General features: G+C 33.8%; 1 protein-coding gene across 1 annotated transcript in view; it reads left to right on the forward strand.

Moving 5' to 3' along the window:
* GLCCI1 (glucocorticoid induced 1) overlaps positions 1-22509 on the forward strand; it is a 113385-nt gene extending 90876 nt beyond the window's left edge. The window contains exons 5-8 of the mRNA XM_012647846.1: positions 1908-2060; positions 5431-5641; positions 18312-18432; positions 19628-22509. Of these exons, the coding sequence (XP_012503300.1) occupies positions 1908-2060; positions 5431-5641; positions 18312-18432; positions 19628-19973 (831 nt within the window). The 3' untranslated portion in view covers positions 19974-22509. The remainder of the gene's footprint in view (positions 1-1907; positions 2061-5430; positions 5642-18311; positions 18433-19627) is intronic.
* Positions 22510-22710: the final 201 nt, after the last annotated feature.

Genomic DNA, 22710 nt, shown 5'->3' on the forward strand with positions numbered 1-22710 from the left:
TCAATTCAGTAGTTGTATACTAGCAATAACATGTTAGAAAATACAGTGAAAAAATACAAGATGCCTAGAAGTTAACTTAAAAAAATATGTAAACTATACATCTTTACTGAGAATATGAAATATAAAATAGAGACATAAATGGGAAGTCTTAACACATTAATGGATGGGAAGACTCAATCTATTTCAAATAGCAGTTTACCCTAAATTAATATACAGATTATTGAGTTCTAGTGGAAATTTAAAAGGAGTTGTTTTTATTACTTGAAAAGTTGTCTTCAGAAGTCAATGAGAAAGCAATGCCCATTAATAGAAAATTTGAAAGGACATTCCCTACAGGACACCAAATTGTAATATAAAATTACAACAATTAAAGTGGAGCTCTTATAGGAATTATCAGATAGAAACTCAAGAAGATCAAACATAGAATCCATAAAGAGATTTGGGGCAGTTGGATTACTATGTAGAAAAAAAATACTAAGACCTTATGCCATACACAAAAATAAATCATGACAGGTTAAGTATTTAAATATGAAAAACCATAAAACTACTGAAAGAAAAGTATTTGATAAACTATTTTATAAAATACAGTTGACTCTTGAACAATGCCAGGGTTAGGGGCACCGATCCCTTTGCAGTTGAAAATTCACATATAACTTTTGGACTCCCCCAAAACTTAGCTACTTACAGCCTACTGTTGACCAGAAGAAGCCTTACCAATAACATATATAGTCGATTAACACATATTTTATATGTTACATATATTATATACTGTATTCTTAAAGTAAGCTAGAGAGAAGAAAATGTTATCAAGAAAATCATAAGGAAGAGAAAATATATTTACTTTTTGTTAAGTAGAAGTAGATCATCATAAAGGTCTTCATGCTCATCATCTTCAAGTTGAGTAGGCTGGGGAGGAGGAGGAAGTGTGGAGGGGTTGGTCTTGCTATCTCAGGAGTGGCAGAGGTGGAAGAAAATCCACACAGTTATGTTCAAGGATCAACTGCGTTTGAAAAAATATTTGATACTAATGTATGATAAAGAGTTAAAACTTCAATATGGAAAAAGCTCATGTATCAGTAAGAGACAAAGGGCAGGCAGCAATTCACAGATGGCAGGAACATAGCGCTGAATATGGGAGATACTATTAATGTTTTAACCACTTAATCATGAATCATATATATCAATTTTAATCATTGTAAGGTAGAAGTCATATATTGTTTTAATTTTTACCTTATTAATCTTTATCTTTCTTATTTCTTTCCTATTGTGTAAGTTCCTTGAGCATCAAAAGGATCATTTTATACTTTTTACTTGAAACATCTATTAGAGGTGGTTAATTTTTGAGAACTGCAAAGGACTTTTGAAAATAACCTTAAAGTTGTTAAGTGTGTGTTGTTGAACTTAACATAGTATTGTTGCCACATTACTTAATAATCTAATAGGTTTTCTTAAATGGTTGACAAAATGGAAATGAAAAATACTAGAAGGTAATTGTCATTGTACAGGAAACAAAGTCTTTGAAACACAACCATACAGAGGTATACGGTAGACTCACATGATACATTTAACCTACATGATTTCAACTATGCTTTTCCATTAAAACAGAAAAAAGAAAAAATTTAAATAATGCAGAAGTTTTTGTCTGCCATTCTACTGAACAAGTATATATGTTATACAATTATACCTTTACACTTGCATAAAAGGATTTTCAAAGATGATTTTGACTATAATTTTTACCTTCCTTACTTCAGAACCTCAGTTTCTGTATGTGTATCTGAATTCCTATTGTATTTGACATGTCAGAAATAACTCTGTTCACTGAGTTTTGATTTCAGAATTTACTATGCTCTTTAGTTCTTGATGCTTTGACCACAAATAATTTGATACCGCTTTATGCTATTTCATAGGCTACTGGATCAAGGTCAGTCCCTATGCCACTGTCAAATATATCAGTGCCAAAATCATCTGTTTCACGTGTGCCCTGCAATGTAGAAGGAATAAGTCCTGAATTAGAAAAGGTATTCATTAAAGAAAATAATGGAAAGGAGGAAGTGTCCAAGGTAAGGTTATATATGGGATATTTGAATTCTTTTATTTTCTTAGCTATTACAAACTATCTCTAAAGTACTTTTTTTGATAACAGCTTTATTGAGATGTAAATCACATACCATACAATTTACTCATTTACTAAAAATCAGTGGTTTTTAAAATATTCACAGAGTTATACAACCATCACCACAGTCAATTTTACAGCATTTTTATCACCCCCAAAAGAAACTTTGTATCCCTTGGCAATCTGTCTTCATTTTTCTCTGATACTTCTGGCCCTAGACAGCCACTAATCTACTCTGTGTCTATGGATCTTTCTGTTCTAGATCTTTCATGTAAATGGAATCATACAATATGTGGCTTTTTATAACTCTTTTTTTACTTAGCATAATGTTTTTAAAGGTTCACTCATATTGTAGCATATATCAGTACTTTTTGTTGCCTGATAATAGTTGTATAGATTTTATTCATTCAATCTCAATTGATAGGCATTTGGATTGTTTCTGATTTTTGTCTATTATGGATAATACTGCTGTGAACGTTTGTAGACAAGTTTTGTGTGAACATAATGTTTTCATTTCTCTTGAGTATATACCTAAGAGTGGAATTGCTGATGTGGTAACTCTTACGTTTAACCTTTTGAGGATCTGCTAGACTCTTTTCCAAAGTGACTGTACCGTTTTACATTCCCACCGGCAATGTATAAGGGTTCCAATTTCTCTGCATCCTCAGCAACACTTGTAATTATCTGTCTTTTTATTGTAGCCATCCTAGTGGATATGAAGTGGTATCTCATTGTGGTATTGATTTGCATTCCCTAATGGCTGATGATGTTAAGCATCTTTTCATGTACTATGGGCCATTTATATATCTTCTTTGGAGAAATGTTTATTTGGACCTTTGCCCCATTTTAAAATTGGGGTATTTGTCTTTTTATTATGGAGTTGTAAATGTTCTTTATAAAGTTCTTTATTTTCTAGATACAAGTTCTTTATCAGATATATCACTTGAAAATATTATCTCCAATTCTGTTGGTTGTCTTCACTTTTCACTTTCTTCACAATGTTTGTAAGTCACCTATTGATAAACATTTAGATTGTTTTCAGTTTTTGTCATCACATGCAGTGGATTTAGAAAATATTGTGTACTGTTGCAGATAATTTCCTGGCACTGAAATTGCTGGGTTGAAGCATTTGAACATTTAAAATTTTGACCCTCCCAAAAGATTGTGCCATTCTACTCTTCTTAGACATTTTATGTTACATTTTAATTTTCTATATATTATGCCATCAAAGAATGCTTTGGAAATTATGCCATCTCTGTTCACCATGAAAATGTTTCCTTTATACATTAAGTTTAAGAACAGTAATGAAAGGAAGTAAAGTTGGTCTAATTTTTGGAGGATGAGAATCACTCACATATTTGCCAATTCCTTAAGAACATCAAAGCAAAACTATACTAAAATATAAAACATGCTAAAATACTGCTTTCAAATAAGTCATACTCTAATAGCCATTTCAGAATTATTCTGGGATAACCATTATAACTAAAATACTAATTTTTAGAAATTTTAGATTTGTGACTGTGTGCCTCAGTTTTAATAAATTAAATTGTCACTATGAATCTGTCAGAAGCTAAAAAAAGAAAATTGTCATGTTAACTATATTGATATTCCACGCTTTCATACTTTCCATTGTTATTTTGTGTAAGTATGTAGATTTCTAAAATCTGTTTTGTTATTATAATTACTACTTCTACCCTCCTCCAAACAAAAGTTGGTTAAGGAAATTGATGTATATTATCCATTTATAGATTAAGAAATGGAAATATAGAAAGATTGTATTTGTTACATAGGACATGAATGAAAAATACTTTAAATTTTTTTTATTTCTTGTAGCTATAAATTTTTACATTAGTCTTATACCGATTACCAATATTGACACTTTCATTAAGTAACATTTTCCTAGAATTTGACCAAGTAAATTAATATTCCTTTGTTTCATTCCTAAATTGGAAACTTTTACCTTTTTATTTATAAAATAAACTGATATTTAAATAATTGAATATTCTCTTTAGATTAATAATTGTCGGGTTGTGAAGTTGGTATAGTGTTTGGGTTTAGGAGCATTGCCTTGATAAATGAAGTTTTTATTTGAGTAGTTACAGGTTTCAGCTTTCACTTGTTTGTTATAGAAAATATCGATACAGTTTGAGTCTTGCCTAATCTTTCCTTTCTCCATTTCTCCTTTGTGTGTGTTTCTGAAATCTCTGAAATGATAAAGCTCAGAGTAAAAGCAGTAGACAAAATAAATAGTGGAAATAAATTATAAACAAACAGTTATTCTTTTCCCTGGCATTGCAGTCCTGTCTATGTGACAACAAATAAATTACTTAAGAAAGAATTCGATGTGTAGAATTTTTTTTGTTGACTTTATTTTGTTAGCACAGAAATGAAAAAATGGAGTAAGACCTATTTTTACAGTAGAAGCAGGGTAGTAGAGTAGAAAGAGTCTACTTCAGTGGGAGCTCTGATGCCACTTAATTAGCTGTGTCACCAGGAGCTCTGAACTGTAGGTCCCTTTTTTATGTGAACAAGACATTGGACTAATGAACTCGGAGGTGCCCTCCAATGCAAAATGTATGGTTCTATATTTATGACTATAGTTTCCTTTTTATTTCTTCCTTTTGCCACTTAGAACAATTCAATAGAACTAAGTTAAATTATGAGTAGTCCTCCATAGTTGAATACCAAATTAGTACAATTGTTCAGAGCTATGTTAATATCTTACATTGAGTACTAATAAAATAAACCTCTTTATTAGAAATTCTGGGTAATTTTCAAAGGAAATAGAAAGTATGATTCTGTTCCTGGCCTCTAAAAAATTAAAATAGGAAAGAATGAACAAACAGAAAAATCTATACCTGTGAATGTGAGATTCCACTTTTTCTTACAACCAAGTCAAGGTGTTTTTTGTTTTTTGTTTTTTTTGTAGCAATTCAGTTAATTCATTCAGCAAATGTTTATTGAATGTCTGCCATGTGCCAGGCACAGTGTTGGGCATTAAGGATACAGTGTTAAACAAACTCTTGCTGTCATTGAGGAATATTATGGGAAGTGCTGACTTACGAATACATATAGGGAACTATGGAATTTTTAAGGCAAACAATTTGATTTGAAAGAAATTTTTAGTTCCATAAAGGTAACATGCCCAGAAATTAACTTAAGACACAAGGTTGGTATTCTTTATCTTTAACCATAGAAAAGTTAAATTATGGTGGCAACAGTGATGGAATATGAAATCAAAGGAAATGCTATGTACTTTCTCTATGCATAGAATGTATGCATTGGCATTTGCATGTTTAATGGTGTTCCTTTTGTAGCCGTTGGACATACCAGATGGTCGAAGAGCTCCACTCCCTGCTCACTACCGGAGCAGTAGTACTCGCAGCATTGACACTCAGACTCCTTCTGTCCAGGAGCGCAGCAGTAGCTGCAGCAGTCATTCACCCTGCATCTCCCCATTTTGTCCCCCGGAATCCCAGGATGGTAGCCCTTGCTCAACAGAAGATTTGCTCTATGATCGTGATAAAGGTAAGAATGGAATCATCCACTTAGAGGGTTTGTTATAGGGCCTTGCTCATTATACTTTCTTTGTCTTAGACCATTGCATCATTTTTTTTCTTTTGTTCAATGGTGAGATTGTAGAAGATTGGTTAATCAAGGTTTGTTTCTTCATTGGTTTTACATACTCCCTTCTTTGTGACTCTCACAAACATCTTCCATAAATGCGTCAGAGAAGCACAGCGCCTGGTTCTAACTGTTAATGAAAGCCATAAGATGGAGTGTGTACTACTTCACATCATACAGCACTCAGGTCTTTTCCTTGGTATTGCCCAGAGCTGATGATGATTGTGGTAGAGTATCTATTACTCATGCCTAACATTAGGTTTTATAATCAGATTGATTTTGGAAGAAACAATTTCTAAGTATTCTGTTGGAAGAATGAGTACATTTTTAACCAAGTCGATAAAGCTCAATGAGTACCTACAGGACAATAGCAATTATATTGTGGTACGTAGATGAATTGTTAACTATTGAGAACATCTGGGATTTCTTATTGCTCATCAGGCCCAAACTGCCTCCTCATGTTCTTCTGTCCTTGTGTCAGGCACTTGTTTACCACCACTTAACTGGCTTCTTTCTGATTCTGGCCTCCTAAGACCTAGCTACAGAAGGCAATATGGACCGCCCAGTTTCCACCTTCCTAGCTATTTGCAAAGAGACACTGAACTTATTTTTATAACACATTTACTGCTTCTCATGATAGAGAAATAGATCAATGGCAAAATATGTAAAACCATAGAAAAGTTAAAGTTTACAAAATCTTACAGAATTTTTGTGGTCGTTGTTCTGATTTGACCCCCACTCCCTATTACTCATGCCTAAAGTTAGGCATAACCCCTATAATTTGAAATATTATTGCATGCAAAGTGCCCATATCTTAAGTGCTCAGGCAAGTAAATTTTTTACATATGTATATACTTATGAAAGCATTACCTATATCAAGGTGTAGATATAGAACATTTTTATTATCCCATCAAGCTCCCTTAGGCCTCTTTCCAGATAATATCCTTCTTCTCTCCATCTGGAAATAACCACTATTCCGACTTCCATCACTATTACTTAGTTTTTCCCTGTTACTGGATTTCATAGAAATGGAATGGTATGGTATATATTCCTTGTGTCTGACTTCTTTCACTCCTCATTATACCTAATTCTTCTGAGATGTTAACTGGAAGCTAGTTTGGACTTTGTCCTCTGCTTTTATATCTGTTAGTGGATCTCAACAGTTCTCCCTTTTCTTGTTGACTTTTTTGTTATTGAAGGCCTTGTGGACACCCTTCCTCCATTAAGGATATATTGAATAGAGTACCTCAGGCATCTCTTTGTTTCAGGTGGGAAGTCTCCATTTCTTAGAATGTTAGACTAGGAAACTTTCATTTCACTGAGACTTCCTATGAGAATAAACACCTTTAATAAGTTCCTCACAACCATTTTCCTGTGGATGTTTCACAGTAAAATAAACTAGAAAACATGTTGCTTCCAGTAGGAGTCTTTGTTTGTTTTGAAGGTAAATGGAAATGTTAAATAATAGTAACTTGTTTTAGGTTATACAAGTGGTAAATGGTGAAACAGGTCTGTCCTGATTGATTCCAGCACTCATATTCTTTGTTATACCATTAGAAGGAGTAAGTACAGTTCAAGTTGGCCACCTTTGTTACTTATTAACACTTGTAGTTGAGGTAAAATGAAAAGTAGAAATAATGGTGGTAGTAAAGCTAGGCAATTAATTCTGTAGTTTTGTTTTCTTCTTTTTAATTTTAATACTGTGGATAATTGAGAGATGCTGAATTAGAAAGGAAATGTATTGGGAAGATGATGGGTAAGTTCCATTTTGGTTGATGGGTTGGAGATTGCCTTCAGGGCCTCCAAGTGAATATATTCATGAGGCAGATCAATAAGTGGCTTCTATAGCTCAGAAGAGGTAGATAGTAAGTTTCAAACAGTATATGTCCTTTGATATCTCTTTTTCCTTTATAATCTGTTTTATTAACATTGTGAGAAGGTATAATCAAGTCACTCTCCTGCCAGGGTCTTTTGCGGGAGACATTGTATTAAAAACACTGAAATGAAGACCAGAAATGGCTTTGGGACCACAAAGGAATACGTTTGAATCCTGTGAAGTTTTGAACATAAAACTTGCACTAATTCTCAAGGGTTCAATAAATGGTGGTAGCTGCTGCTATGTAAAAATAATCATTATTATTATTACCTACTAGTTTCCCCTGTTTCTTCAGGAAAAAATATAAGTTATTTACTTTTCTTCCACAGTTTACTGAAAACCTCCTTCTCTGGCCTAGTTTCTGCCAATTATCTAATAATCTGAATTCTGACCACTTTTTAGACAGTTCAGATTTTTTCCTAAGACTCTGCCTTTGTTTGTATGTTTTCCTCTGTGTCTTTTTGTTCTTCCATACCAGACAATCCACCTCCATAATGCTAATATCTTTTATTTAAACTCTTCCTCCTGTTTTTTTGTTTACTATTTAAAATGAGAACATTGGTCCAGATCATCTCTAAGGCCAGCAGTTTTTTTCCTGAGGTTAAAATATATTTCTTAGTAAAATAGGGCAATAATACCTGCCTCATACATCTTATTGGGGTTAAATGAGATATTGTAGCAAAGTGCTTAGCACAACCCTTGGTACATAGTAAACACTCAGTAAATGGTGGTGAGTGTTGCTAATAGTGATTTAAAAAAAAATCTTTTTAGAAGTTATGGAAATATAAGGGCTCTCAGAACATTTAAGACATTTTTCTGTTTTCTGCAAGATCACTTAAGTTTGAGAATTAAGGCCTTATGACATCAGTTTCTTAATATCTGTCATATTTCTCTTAGAAGCATTACTTTGTGATTAAGATCAACTTGATGTTACCGTTCCTTGGAAAAAATGTGTGGCCTTCTATTAATGTTACAATATGAAATTTCTAGTTCCCAAACAAAATCAAAATACTATCTTTGTGAAGAGAAAATTAAAATGCCATCTGTCCCTTTTATATATGTATATATGCACGTATGCACGTATGTGTATTTTAGGATTGGGAGTAAAGGTTTATGTATTTCAACTGAGTTTATTTAAGGAACATTTCTAGTTTATTTAAGAAACATCTGTTGAGCATTTACTGTATGTCAGGTACTATACTGGAGAGTGGGAAAAATAGAGATGAATAAGATGTGATATCTGTCTTTGAGGAATTTATAGTCTAATAGGTAATAATGGGAATATAAGCAAATAATATGCTATTATACAATTATGTTTAGAATAATAAAAGTACAAAGGAGAGGATTGTCAATTTTATAATTTCTGGAACTTATTTATGTTATGTTATTCAAACTATAGAATAATGTCCGACTCAGTACATCTCTGTGTAAAGGCCAAATTCTGTTTTTTTTTTTAAAGGTACTAATTATTTCTTATAATTTGTATCTTCAATAAATCATAAATTGGTCTTCTGTTATATTTATTTCCAATAGAGATAAAAAGAAAGCAATATAAACTTTCTTGTAGGTTTTTATCATTAACTATGAAAATACTATAATTTTGTAGTCAACTGGGATCGATTTGGAGTACCTACATATTGTGCATTTGCTGTGGGGAAATTTGTTCTTTGGTAGAATAGCTAATTCAGACATCCTTAGGAGCCGCGATAGACATGCACTGGAAGGGAGAGGGACAGCTGTGGTGAATATATGCCCTAATGAAGGATGTGCTGGTGGCCTGATTATTTTTCTAGTACCCATCTGTTATGTACTTAGTCTTTTCCTGACTTTGCTAACATTATTTCTGCCTGTCTTAACATCTATTCTCCATGAATCATGTCTAATTTGAGACGTAAAAAATAATTTTAATTGAATAGCACATTAGTTTTTTCTTTGGCTATATCAATTGTAATGCCAGGACAAAAACACTCTGACTATTGAGAAAGTTCCAGCTGTTGAGAGACTTATTTCAGGTGAGTTTTTTATTTGTTTTTTGCTAGGTCTTTCCAGAGACCTAAAGACTGGAGGCAGCCTGGTCACATGTGTAAGGTTGGGAGGCTAAATAACCTAAAGCCATGGGAACTACGGCTTTTCTGTGTTTGGAGGATTCAGGGTCCAGAATAAGAGCTCCCATCTTGACATTATCAGAATATACCCTAAGAGTTAGCCTAAATTCTTCTACATTATCATGTACAAAATGCAAGGGAGACAGTCAGTTATATAATTCAAACGGCAACGTCAAAATATTAGTTCTTTAAGCAGCTCTGCCAGCATTCCTTGATGGTAGCCAAACTGGTGCTAAGCAAGCCTAGACTTCCAGTCTGCTACTCATCATTGATCTTTGGCACAATTCACTTAGGCAGTTGTTATAAAATTCTGAAATTTTTCAAGATATTGTGGAAATATTGATTATTATAATCATGAAATAAATGGAACCATTTTGCTCAGGCCAGGTATTAAGAATTGTATTCCAAGAGTCTATAAATTGACTACTTGTAATTTAAACTATATTTTCCTGAAGGAACAATATATGCTGTGTGGGTACAGTTTTCCCAATGCATATAAGCCTATTTAACTCATACTGTGATTTAGCTCATTAATATTGCTAAACTTTGGGTGTTAGTACTGAGCTACCCTTTGTCCCAGGAGAGAAAAAGAAAAGTATTATCTTGTCTTTTCAGGGTCTAGGAATGACCCTAGCAGATTTTTGAAATAGATGGTTTTTGGCATCTTCCTATTCCTTTCTACATACATTTTAACTTCACTTGTATTGATCTGTAGGGTTCTATTTCTTAATCTCTTTTTGACCTTTGCACTTAATGTGTTTTAATATTCTATCTTTTAGGTAGCCTAATAGCCGAGATTTTGTGGCACTTTTCTTGTGGGACTTTATATTGTGAAAACAGATATGATGAATATACTTGTTTTAGTCATCACACCTTGGAAAATCACTGTTTTTTAACCTGATCTGTTGATTTAGAGATTCTCTCTATATGGTTCTAGGATGCTTATTATGGTAGAAGAACCTCTTCATGGTAAAATTACAGAGTGTAAAGATACTGTTCCAACAAAGGAGTTATTCCGTAATTTAAAACTGGGACCTATTCTAGAATTATGTCCCTAAGGTCACTTCCGTGTTTTTCTTTTTCAAGACAACATCTAAAGTTATGACAGCACAAAATAAACATTCAGTAAATGTCCCTTTCCCCCCTTTCTGAACATGTTGACAGTTGTACCAATGGCAGATACTGTGAAGCTCTCTGTGGATGAGTTATGATTCATAATTCAAAACTATTTAATAAGTATACAACTCAGTTTTAGCTCAGAATCTAGAATATAAGCAAACCAAAAATTTTTAACATGCTGGCATATATATTTCACTTAATCTCCTTGTCTCTATTTACCAGGATGTAAGGTCCAACAGAAGCAGGTAACCTTATTTTGTTCATTGCTTTATCCTCAGCTAAGGCATGGTGGAGTATTTCGTGGAGATTTTTTGAGTATCTTTTAAGACTTTTCTTTATGACATGTCCATTTTTTAAAGGATATATTTTTACAGCTATGTTGAAAACATCAGTGTCTTTTTGACTGATATTGCGCTTTTAATGTTGATGAAGAGTGTGGTACTCTTTAAAAAAAATAGAGAATAATAAAGAGTAGACAAATTAAGATTATGCTAACAGTGATAGGCTTTTGGTGGGAAAGAAGCCATGAAGTTCAAATTTCCTGTTGAAATTAGAGGAAGGAAAGTAACTCTGCTAAAACCTGTCTCATCTTTTCATTCTTGCTGTTGGTTATGCTGGTAACAAGTAAACTCTGATAATGACTGGGGAGAAAATAATAGGGTATCAACTAGGTTAGAGGAAAAGGGAATCTGTTGGATTTTTCCTCCATTAGTTTTGTGTTCCTCTGAAAAGAAATACCAACTCATAGGGGCCACTCCTTATACTCTATCTCCATGTGACACTAACAGAAGGCAGACCCATTGAAACTGTTACCTGATTTGTAAGCCTTTAATTAGAAACATAGAGTGTTAGATTGGAAGGAACTTGGTCATCTAGTCACCTCCTCATGTCTCTAATGAAGACACTATACTTGAGATAGATCAAAACTGAATCAAGCAGATAGCATAATGGTGATGAACCTCGACTCTGGGGTAGCCAGGTTGAATTCCTGCTCTCCCACTTACTAATTATGTGTCCTTGGACAAGTTATTCAGCCTCACTGTATTTGAATTTCATCACCTGTAAATTGGGGATAGCTGCCTCATAGGATTGTTATGATGATGAAAAGTGCTCAGGTGATTTTATTTTTCTTATTTCCTGTAATATTATCACAATCCTATGGGTAGGTGACATTGCCATTATTTAAAGGATGGGGAATCTGAGGCTTAGACAAATGAAGTAACTTTCCTGACTTCTGTGTAGTGTATGTATATGGCAACAAAGATGTTCTGTAGAAACATCATACTACATCTTGCTGCCTTTGCAAAAGGAACAGTCTTTATATAGGCATTCAGCTGTGAAAGGACCTGGTGTGTAGACAACAGTAAGAAATTGTATGGCTGAGGCATAGGGGTGAATGGTGGAGAGTAGAAAGCAGTGAGAGTGGAGAAGTAGAAAGACCAGTATTTCATAAGGGACCTTTGTAGGCCTTACTAAGAGAAATGAGAAGCCAAGCAGAGATCTTTTCATCAGCTAAAGGATATGACCAGCTTAATATTTTAGAACTATAACTCAGGTGGTAATGGAAGTGGAGAGAGACAGTAGGAGGAAAAGATAAGATGCTATTTTAATAGTCTAGTCCTGTGGTTTTCAAACTTTATTACACACACTTGTCAACAATTTTGAATGTGCCCTAATATAAGTTCATATATTTCTAGGTTATATACGTGTATAATTCATTAAAACTAAATAGATATTAATGAAATTTACTTGTTTTTAAAGATAAAAAGTAAATATGTATAAATGTTCTAATATTTTTTTCCTACATGTCAGCAGATTATTTTGTGCATATCAATTGGGAGACCACAGCTGTAGGGCACAGATGAAGAGGGGTAGCAAGGCAGAGGAATTGGAGAAAAGGAGCTGAAAAGAATCAACAGCATTTGGTGGCTGATTAGATGTATGAAGTGAGGGAGGAGAAGGAGATGAGGATAACGGCAAAGTTCTTACAGAGTTCCAGTGTGGGCGATGTGAAAAATGATTACTACCATTAATAAGGTAGTGAATGTTGGACTTTAAGGTGAATAGAATGATAAATTGAAGGTTCCATGTTGTTTTTTGCCTAAAGATATAATACCATTTCCCTTTAGCAAGAATTTTTTTAATAGGTAGAAAAGACTAAATTTTATCTCTTTCACTAAGACAACATTAATAGCATTTTGCTTTGCCTTCTATTTTGCACATAGTAAGTGTTCAGTAAATATTTAAGTGAACATTTAAAATTATAGTGGAATTTTTATTAGAAGTTCTAGAGTTCTTTTTTTCCCCTGTGGTATACTTCAGGAGCAATTTAATATGAATGGCATGTTTCAGTTTTTTTGAAAATCGATGTTCCTGGAAATTTTGTCATGTAATAAGCTTGAGAATATAAAAACTAAGATTGTATTGTAGTGATTTTCCGAAGATCTTTAAATGCATTGCTTTATAATACATAAAATATTCCATGTAATCTGCAATTTCAGTTTAGTTAATTTTACCATTGTGATTTATATTTATAAGAAGCATGATTTCAGTCGATTAGATTGGTTTAAGGAGTGTCTTCAATAAAGTGATTTGCTTTCATTTTTAACTATCATGTCAGATTCAGAGTAAGTAGTTACCATGTCCCTGACTCTAAGTTATACTTGTGGATAATAAGCAACATCATTCTGCATATCAAGATTATGTTGTGGAATAAGCATTGTACTTATTCTGAGTACACAAAAACAGAAGAAAAACTATAATTTGCTTAATTTGTAAATTGATATCAATTCACTTAATCCTTATACAGTGATAAGTGATTAAATAAAACACCTACATATAACAAATATTTAGTTAATGGGCCAACATTTGGAATGTAAGTCGAGTCCCAATTATTAAAAAAATCAATCTGATTTGAAGCAAAGTTCAAAAATATAAGCGGTAATGGTTATAATGTCTTTTTTGCCCTTACCCTGTGTTGAATACTGATCTAACATGTAGCTGATACATTTTTTTATTAAAATTAGGTAGCATTCTCATAATGAGTTAACTTTGAAATTTTAGAGAAAACTTTGAGGCTGTTTATAAAAGCCAAATGTTCTCCTTACTTGTAACTTCCCTATTTGATCTTAGAGTTAACTGAAAATGTAGGCTTTTTAATACAATTAGTAATGCTACCTGGTTCTTAAAGTTTATTGCCAAGAAATGCTATGAAATAGTGTGTTCTTCCGATTTGATTAGGCCATCAAACCACACTGTAGTTGATAATTTCATTTCCTGAAGCAGAAGTAGTTTTAACACTGGAGTGGTAGGTAGTTCTGTTTAGATCCTATTTAGTGAATCATATTTCTAATCTAACTCTCTTGGCTAACTTTTACATTTTTATTGTGATTTTAGTTGTCATTGAACACTATATTCACTTTCCTAGTGAGTTATCTACCTGGGAAAGCTAAAATAAGAATTATATTCTACTGGTTATTGCTGTATATACTATAAAAATATTTTCTTTGAATAGTAGTCTTGTACAATCTGCATGCTTTAGGCATTGATTTTAATTTCAGGATAATAGATCTCTATACAGTAAAGGATGCCATCATGAACTGGCAGTGTTCATGATGGACAATCACAAACCTGGAGAATCTGGTACTTCAAATAATTACTCTGCTTCCCTCCCAGAAGCAGAGTTTTATCTTTGTGTACCTGAATAGAATTAAAGTATGCAAATCTATTAAAAATGACATTTCCTTAGCTCTATTCTGCCAAGAAAGAGTAGAATAGGCACTCAATTTTTGAGTGGTTCACCATTTTTAATTTGAAAATTAGAAATGATATTTTCCTTCTACTATTATAATAATATTATTGAGAGCTTACTGTATTTCAGGCACTATCCTAATCCTTTTATATTACAGTTTTCACAGCTATCATGTCAGTAGTTAGTCCCATTTTACAGGTCAAAAAACAGAGGCATCAAACTTACCCTAGGTCATGCAGCTAGGCCTAGGTAGAAGTCAGGTAGCCTGACTCTAACCCAGTGTTTTTAACTTTTTCAGTTTGGTTCTCAAATTTGGCTGCACTTCAGATGCAGTCGGGAACATTACCAAAAAAAAAAAATGCTCAGCTTCTCTCAGCTAATTAAATCAGAATCTTTTAGGGATCTTTATATATATGATTTTTTTTTAATACTAGAATTGTGGGCCACACAACTTAATATACCAAAAATAATGAAGGTCATTTATCAGGAGAAATTCAGAAACTCTTAAGCTATATGAATATATATAATTTAATGAATATTGTTTCCATATGAAATTCTAAACTTTAATAACTTCTCTAAGTTTTCCAAGCTTTAATTCATTACCATATGTTTAAAAATATTTGACAAACTACTTGTATTTTAACGGTAAATATGGCATACATACGTAAGTCTGATCTGTTATTATAATAATAGCCAATCACATTTTTCCATGCTGTTGATTTTCAGAGTTGGGTGATTATAAATAGAAGTGAGACTACTATAAATATAGAAAGATATTTAAATAATCATATTCATAGCATTTATTTTTTATTAATAAACATTGGCTATGATGTTATAAGACCATACAGTAACATTTAACTTAATCTCAACTATATTTCCAGTTATGATCCTATATTATTTTCCTCTGGGATAACAGAATGAGAAAATTTATATTGGGATTGAATTAAGATTACCATGAGGCTTTTCCTCTTGAATCTCCTGAGCAGACATGCTTACCTCGTATTTATAATGTTCTATTATTGAAAAGTGGTTACTAAATTCAATACAGAGTTTTAAATGAATAAGTGATTTATTATGCATTCAAGTCTTGAATGAGTAGAATAGGTTGGTCATGTGGGTTGTTTTTAAAGCATGCCACTTTGTAAAGCAAAAAAATATTTTGGTACGGTGTTCCTTCTTTGTATGTTAGAACCATTAAAGAAAAATTACAGAATTTTAGACTTCGTGAGTGGCAATTCCTTTAATTATGTAGAAACCTAGAAAGGTAGGTTCTAGGTGTTCGAGGTAACACAGCTATACAACAAGAGCTAAAGCCATAGGCCGGATGTATCCATTTCCTTTTCTTTGTAGTCTCTCAGATTATGTACTTACCTGAGGAGAAAACCCCAGATTTAATAAATACACGTTTATAGTTTCAGGTTTTTTTTGTTCAAGCTTTGTCTTTCCAGACTACCTAACATTAAATATAAATATATATTCAACAGAAAACCAAATAATTTTTATTGAAAAGCCAGAAAGATGTAGTAACACTGAATATTGTCTGTCTAGGATAGCAGTGTATTTACTTATTTGTTTAATATTAATCCTTCTCAAAGAAAACAGAAAAAGAATGTTTAAGCAAGTAAAACTCTGTAAAACATACATTTAAAGCCTCTGAAATTAGAAAAATTGAAGAAGAAAAATCATTTAATTTATTTTAGATTGTTAATGGGAAGATAATCAGTTTTGCAGATAAATTATCCAACTCATATCTAGCTTTCAAGCATGGAAAATTCTGTTGAAACGATCAGCACAGTTGTGAGAAAAATAATATGGTAGGCTTGACTATGTAGTAAGAATATTAATAGAAGGCAGAAGACTGTAACTGTAGCCAAGATGGCTTTTCTTACATGGTAATAGGGTGGATTCTTAACTATCGACATGGTCACACCCCTGCTGATGGCATAAAAGACTTGTTAAAGGCATTGAGTCCATGATTTTAGACTGATTCTGCATGTTCCATGTGGTCTATATTGTGCCTAACAGTAATCTCCATGGAAGCATCTCATGCCATAACTACTTACTCATATTGTTGGTCTCACGTATTTCCTTTGCATAGCTTGCTGCTGTTTGGATAGTAAAGGGAAGTCAATCTGTATTTTTGGTATTACACAAAAGTTTGAGGCCTCGTTCTCACCAGGTTTTGGTCATGGACTAGTCTTGTCTAGCCTAGCTCAATTAGCAATAAATTCAGACCTCTAATCAGGCTAATAATGTTGCTTTGAATCAACCTAAGACAGAAAATCATCTTACGCCTCTTCCCATTTGAGTAAGTAAGATATAGGATAAATGTTGAATTTAAGACAATCCTCAAATCTGAATGGTATAGGAAGAAACCTAACTTCATTCTAAAACTTAATTCCTTCCAAGAGACTATGCTTTGCATATAGGGACATGTACAATAGTGACAGAGAAACTTTGTGGCTTTCTAGTTTTCCCGATAGTGTGGCTTGGTTATTTTGTAGACGATGATTTCCTAGCCAGAAATATAGCCATATTTAAATATAAGCACATATCTACATTCCCAAGACTAACATAGATACTCTGGAATCATTCACAAAATAAAGTATTAGTGTGCATCAAGGGTCTACTTTCTAAGCATATATTATACTTCGTTAATGACGACAAAAACATTCTTTTTTAACTCAGTTTCTGAATGTTGGACTGTATTTTGTATCCTAAACTAAAGCAACTTACCAAAACTGTGACAAACATAATTATGGTACTAGTGCTATCTTTCAAATAGATGAAAAGAATACATTTCAATAGATATGTACTTAGTATTACAGCAGTGGGGATTGGTTTGCATTAAGTCAGAATTTGTTTAAATAGAGCCATTGTATTTATACAAGTATGTTACTGACTTTACAACTTGGCATCTTACAAAGATAATGACACATTTCGGTGGGTTTGAGTTTCCAAAATCCTTTGCCAGGTAGGAAAGGGAGAAACTGCATATAGGTTTTATGGCTTTTCATGAATAGACCATTTTCTTTTTGGTCAAAAATATGAGGAAAGCATGTTAAGTAGAGATGTTTTGGGATTTCTCAGGTCTTGCAGTAGCAAAAATACAAACTGTGTTGAAAAAGCCCTTTTATATAGATATTTTAAAGGCAAAATTCTGAGCAAATTACCTTTTTATGGTGGGCAGGTAAAAAGAGATGTGTTATAAACCTGTTTTTTCCTCTGCATACATGTTATGCATGGTGTTTAGTAAAAGTAAGATTTCTGCTAAGAGCTTTTATAATGAAAATTATCCCACTTACTAAAACTTTCAGTTAAATTAGTTGGACAGTGAGAAAGCATATGAAGAGTCCTGTATTATTGTAATCTGTTGTAAGTCTTCTGTATAACTTAAGCATATTACCCTATTTATTTGCATTTTGAAAATAATAATAGATTTTGTTTTCAGGATTATGGCTTTGCTTTATTCAAAATTCAGTTTTATGGACCAAAATGTCCTTCTTTTATATTCTATGGTATCATAGATTACTATTGCATTGACGTTTTTATTTAGAAGAAATGTACTCCACGAGGGTGTCAGAAATAGCTTTGCAATAAAGGAGGGCTCTGTGGTGGAAGCATAGGGGCAGTAGTCGATACATTGTGCTGTTTGTTTGGAAATCAAATTTAATTTAAAAGAGCTTTCACTCACTAGTTAATATAACTGCTTTAAATTTACAGACAGTGGGAGTAGCTCACCGTTACCCAAGTATGCCTCATCTCCCAAACCAAACAACAGCTACATGTTCAAACGGGAGCCCCCAGAGGGATGTGAGCGAGTGAAGGTCTTTGAGGAAATGGCGTAAGTAATGTCTTTTCTATCAGCTGGGATCTGCAAAACTGTAAAGCTTTTTACTGAGACCAGTTGATCACAGATGAATCAACTACTCTATCCAGCTGATAATATATTTGAAAAGCAAATTATGTAAAGAGAATTGAATAGGTAAAAGAGATTTTATTGAAGAAGAATTAGAGTTTGTATGCCAGAAATGTATAAGCCAATACAAGGAAACTTGGAAATTTGTCCTTAGTACCTAACAGATCTATTTTTAATCAATAAGAATTATCCTTTCAAGAACTATATTAATTTAGATAGTTAACAAAAAGACATTTAGGAGCAAAGTTAACATCCATGTGTGACTAGCCTAAAGACAGTGTATTCATTCCATAAGCCAGAGGGAAATTAGTCTTCTTCCCTATAGACACATCTAGCATGTTAACTCATTGAATTCAGACTTTCTGTTCATAGGGGTTTTTTTCCTTTTTGAAATTTCAGTATGTATAAGTTAGAAATTAAATCGAAAAATAAGTTCATGCTGTAAACGCTGGGCAGGATAGCTCAGAAGAAGACTGTATGGCTCTTGGACGCACTCATCCCTTTGTCCCAGGGCAGGTGCCTAGTGGAGGCTGCTATACTCTTGCAACCTAGAAAGGGACAGACACCAGTCATACAAGAGTTGATGGTTTAGCTCCCAGGAATGAGAGGAGAGGAAGGGCTTGTGGACTCTGCTCTGTTGGGCTGACTGGCTCTTGGAGAGACCACTGAAACTCTACTCCCTCATCTGTGCTAGTGGAAATATGTCTAGAGATGCAGAAAAAAGGAGGAAATGCTCTAAACCACATATATGATGGGGTAATGCCCCCCCACCCAGTATACTTTTTCTTAACAGAAAAGGTCATCCTAACCTTGCGTAATCTTCAAGTATAATGTAGGAGATTTTCCCACATTCCTAAATGATTAAAAGCAAACTAATGATATCCATAAAAATTTGTCTGCTTGGTCCTTTTGAAAATCCTTTTGTCTGAAATATCACTTCAGTGCTGTGTACATGAATAGTCTGCCAGCTGACTTGTGCTATGGAAGATGTTTACCCATCTGTGTACACCTAACCCATCCCCTGCCATTCACATTTTAGCTGTTTTAGAGAACTCCAGTTAATTCAGAAAGTACCTAACTTTTTAGTGATTATAAACCTAATTTTGTTTTATGTTTTTAGGTCTCGTCAACCTATCTCGGCCCCTCTCTTTTCATGTCCTGACAAAAACAAGGTTAATTTCATCCCAACTGGATCAGCTTTCTGTCCTGTAAAACTTCTAGGCCCTCTCTTGCCTGCTTCTGACCTGATGCTCAAGAACTCTCCTAACTCTGGCCAGAGCTCAGCTCTGGCAGCTCTAACCGTTGAGCAGCTCTCATCCCGGGTTTCCTTTACGTCTCTTTCTGATGACACCAGCACAGTGGGCTCCACAGAGGCCTCTGTTCAACAGCCATCCCAGCAGCAGCAGCTCCTGCCAGAATTGCAGGGCGAAGAACACATCTCTGCTCAGAACTATGTGATCATCTAAAGCAAAGGGGGAGCTGGCCTCCACCCTGTGTTCCATGGATTAGGAACATGATCTCAGACATCTATATGCATGGAGTGACAAACTTTCTGAACACCACCACCACCAACAAAATACTTATCAGCATCACAAAGTATCTCTTAACACTGATCTTGGCAGGGACGGAACTCCTATTCAGCAGTTTTTGTGGAAAGCAGTAATGCTTGCAAAACGTGTGTCATTTGGCATTTTAAGTGGAGACTATGCATTTCATAGTATGTTTGACAGATTAGTACTGTGTCCTGTGTTTTGTTCCAAATCCTTCAGTATAAATAAGCTCTATATCAAAAAGTTGCCTGTCTAAATAGAAAATGTCTTGCTGTGTTTTGTCCTATGGAAAATACTGTACTTCAGGATTATGTTTACAATTGATCCAGGTGTTTGTTTCTAACTTCTGTAATACATACAATGCAAAAAAAAAAAAAAAAAATGGCCACAACAGTTGCACAGTGCCCACCCTATGGCCTAGCTTCAGGTACTTCAGTTGAAGTCTAAACTCAGGTAACTTGGAATGTATATCATATTGGGATATTAAATATTTCACAGCTAAAAAGCTAAAGAGGGAACATCACTCTTTTGCCTTTTCTTATTTTATGCATTTCCCTTTCCTCATTACATTCCACATTCTTATTAGAATAAGAAGTGCATTCAACCCTAGGAGAATGATAATCCTGGACATGGGTGAACATGAGGAGAACCAGCAAATCTGTGGTGTTTGACATCACTTTTGTCATGTGGTTACCAGTAAAACAACTGTTGCATTCACTGTTTCAACATGTGTAAACCGTGGCTTTTTTAAAAGTTCAGGTGTTGCTCAGTTAAGGACTGTTACAATGTTGCAAATGAAGTGTTCAGTACTAGACTGTACATAAACATTCCACATTGTGTGTGATGAAATTTAAAGATAAGAATGTCTAGATTTAATTTCAAAACAAGTGAAGCGTTTGACAGGGGATGGTTGAGATTTTTTATTTATGTTGGCCATCAGGGTTATAAATGTTACCGTCTTATCTAAAAGTGTATTTATGTTTAGTTCTCTTTTAGAAATTCTTTAATTTTCAGGTTAAAAAGTGACATACTTTTGGTTATTGTTTTCCTCAAGCAGTTTAAGTGCATGAGTTGCATTCACATAAAGAGAATACTTGGGCCTCAGAATTTGGTGACTTTATAAGAGCAATAGTTTGAGGCTGTCTCATTTAAGCCTTTCATAATACTGTCATGAATAGTTTTGTTATGATTTGGGATGTATGAAGTAGAACATAAACCCAAGTAAATAGCCTTGAATTTGCAGACTTGACATAAATTCTCTACAGAGTGTGAAGAGAGCCCTAAATCTTCCTCGTTGGTCAGCGGGAGAGCCCAACTTTCAGACCTTGTTTTCTGCAGCACAAGGCAAGTATCCAAAAGTAAAGGGAAGCTTTTGTATTTTTATTACATTCCTTTCAGTTCAATAAAACCTAGAGTTGTTTTCATCTGCACCTAAAGCGTACGGCACAATTTTCTTAAGAATTAGGGGAACAGGTGCCCACAGTTAAAGGAACGTTTCAGTTCCCTTCAGTTATTCCTGGGTTTTTCTTTGTTTTGTTTATTTCTCACAGAGGTTGAAGAAGGATGAGGTGGTGATAGAGAAGAAAGCAACACCATTGATTTTTTTTTTAAAGAAATGATATATGTGTATATGTTTGTGTGTATATTCTGTGTATTATTTTGTCATGATCCCAATTCTCTTCTTTCCACCAAAGTTTGCAGTAATATTCTCTCCTGAAGGTGCATTCTGGCTCCTTTAAATTAGTCAGTGTTATATTGTAGGAGACTGTCATGGAAAAAAGGACTCAGTTTACTTTTGCCATTTTCACAGGGGAACCTTTTAAAACAATCTTTTCAGCAGCAGATACCTTTAACCCTAATAATCTCAGGCCTTGATGAAAATACTATATTTTGTAGATTATGGGTAAAGGGAGAAAATTACTAGTTCCGTAAGATAAATATGAGCTCCATTTAACTTCTGATATCTGGTTTAGCATTACATAATATGTTGATCTTATGCTCTGCTTTTGTCCAAATAAGATGTAATAGTATCGATATCAATTTCAGAAAGATGGACTGAATATGCTTTTTTGGTGATGAAATCTGATGTACGATATTTATAGTGATATGTGCTTTTATTTTCTCATGAGAAACTAAATATTAATTGTGTTGTACATTTGTTCTTAGCATACATAAAAGTTTCGAACCAAATGTGTTAAAGCTTATGCTTTGGCATGTAAATTTCCCAGAAGTTGTTGAGCTCAAATGTATCCTACATCCAGCTGTAGAAATTTGTCAGAAATTGTTTAAATTTTGTATATAGTTGTACTGTTTAATTCTAGCCACTGCGCTGAACAGTATTCGAGTTACCATACAATATGGCTTTACACGAGGAAATGTGTGGCTTTTGTTTTGTATTTTTTCAGTATAGAAGTTCCTGTGTCTTATTTAAATAAAGTTATTAGTAAAACTGGAATAGTTCACATATGTTTTTGGAAAGACTGGGATTATCAGCGCATTACCCGACAGAGATGAATTCAGCTCAGGGTAATGGCAGTTTTCGGCCCTCATCTGAGTTCCTGACCTGCATCTCTGGAGCTGTGAGGCGTCTAACTGGATCAGAGTTCTGCATCCTGGTTTCCTCTTGACATTTAATTTACACACTTTCTATCGC

The sequence above is a fragment of the Propithecus coquereli genome, unplaced genomic scaffold (assembly GCF_000956105.1).
Source record: "Propithecus coquereli isolate 6110/MARCELLA unplaced genomic scaffold, Pcoq_1.0 Scaffold108, whole genome shotgun sequence".
Lineage (NCBI taxonomy): Eukaryota > Metazoa > Chordata > Mammalia > Primates > Indriidae > Propithecus > Propithecus coquereli.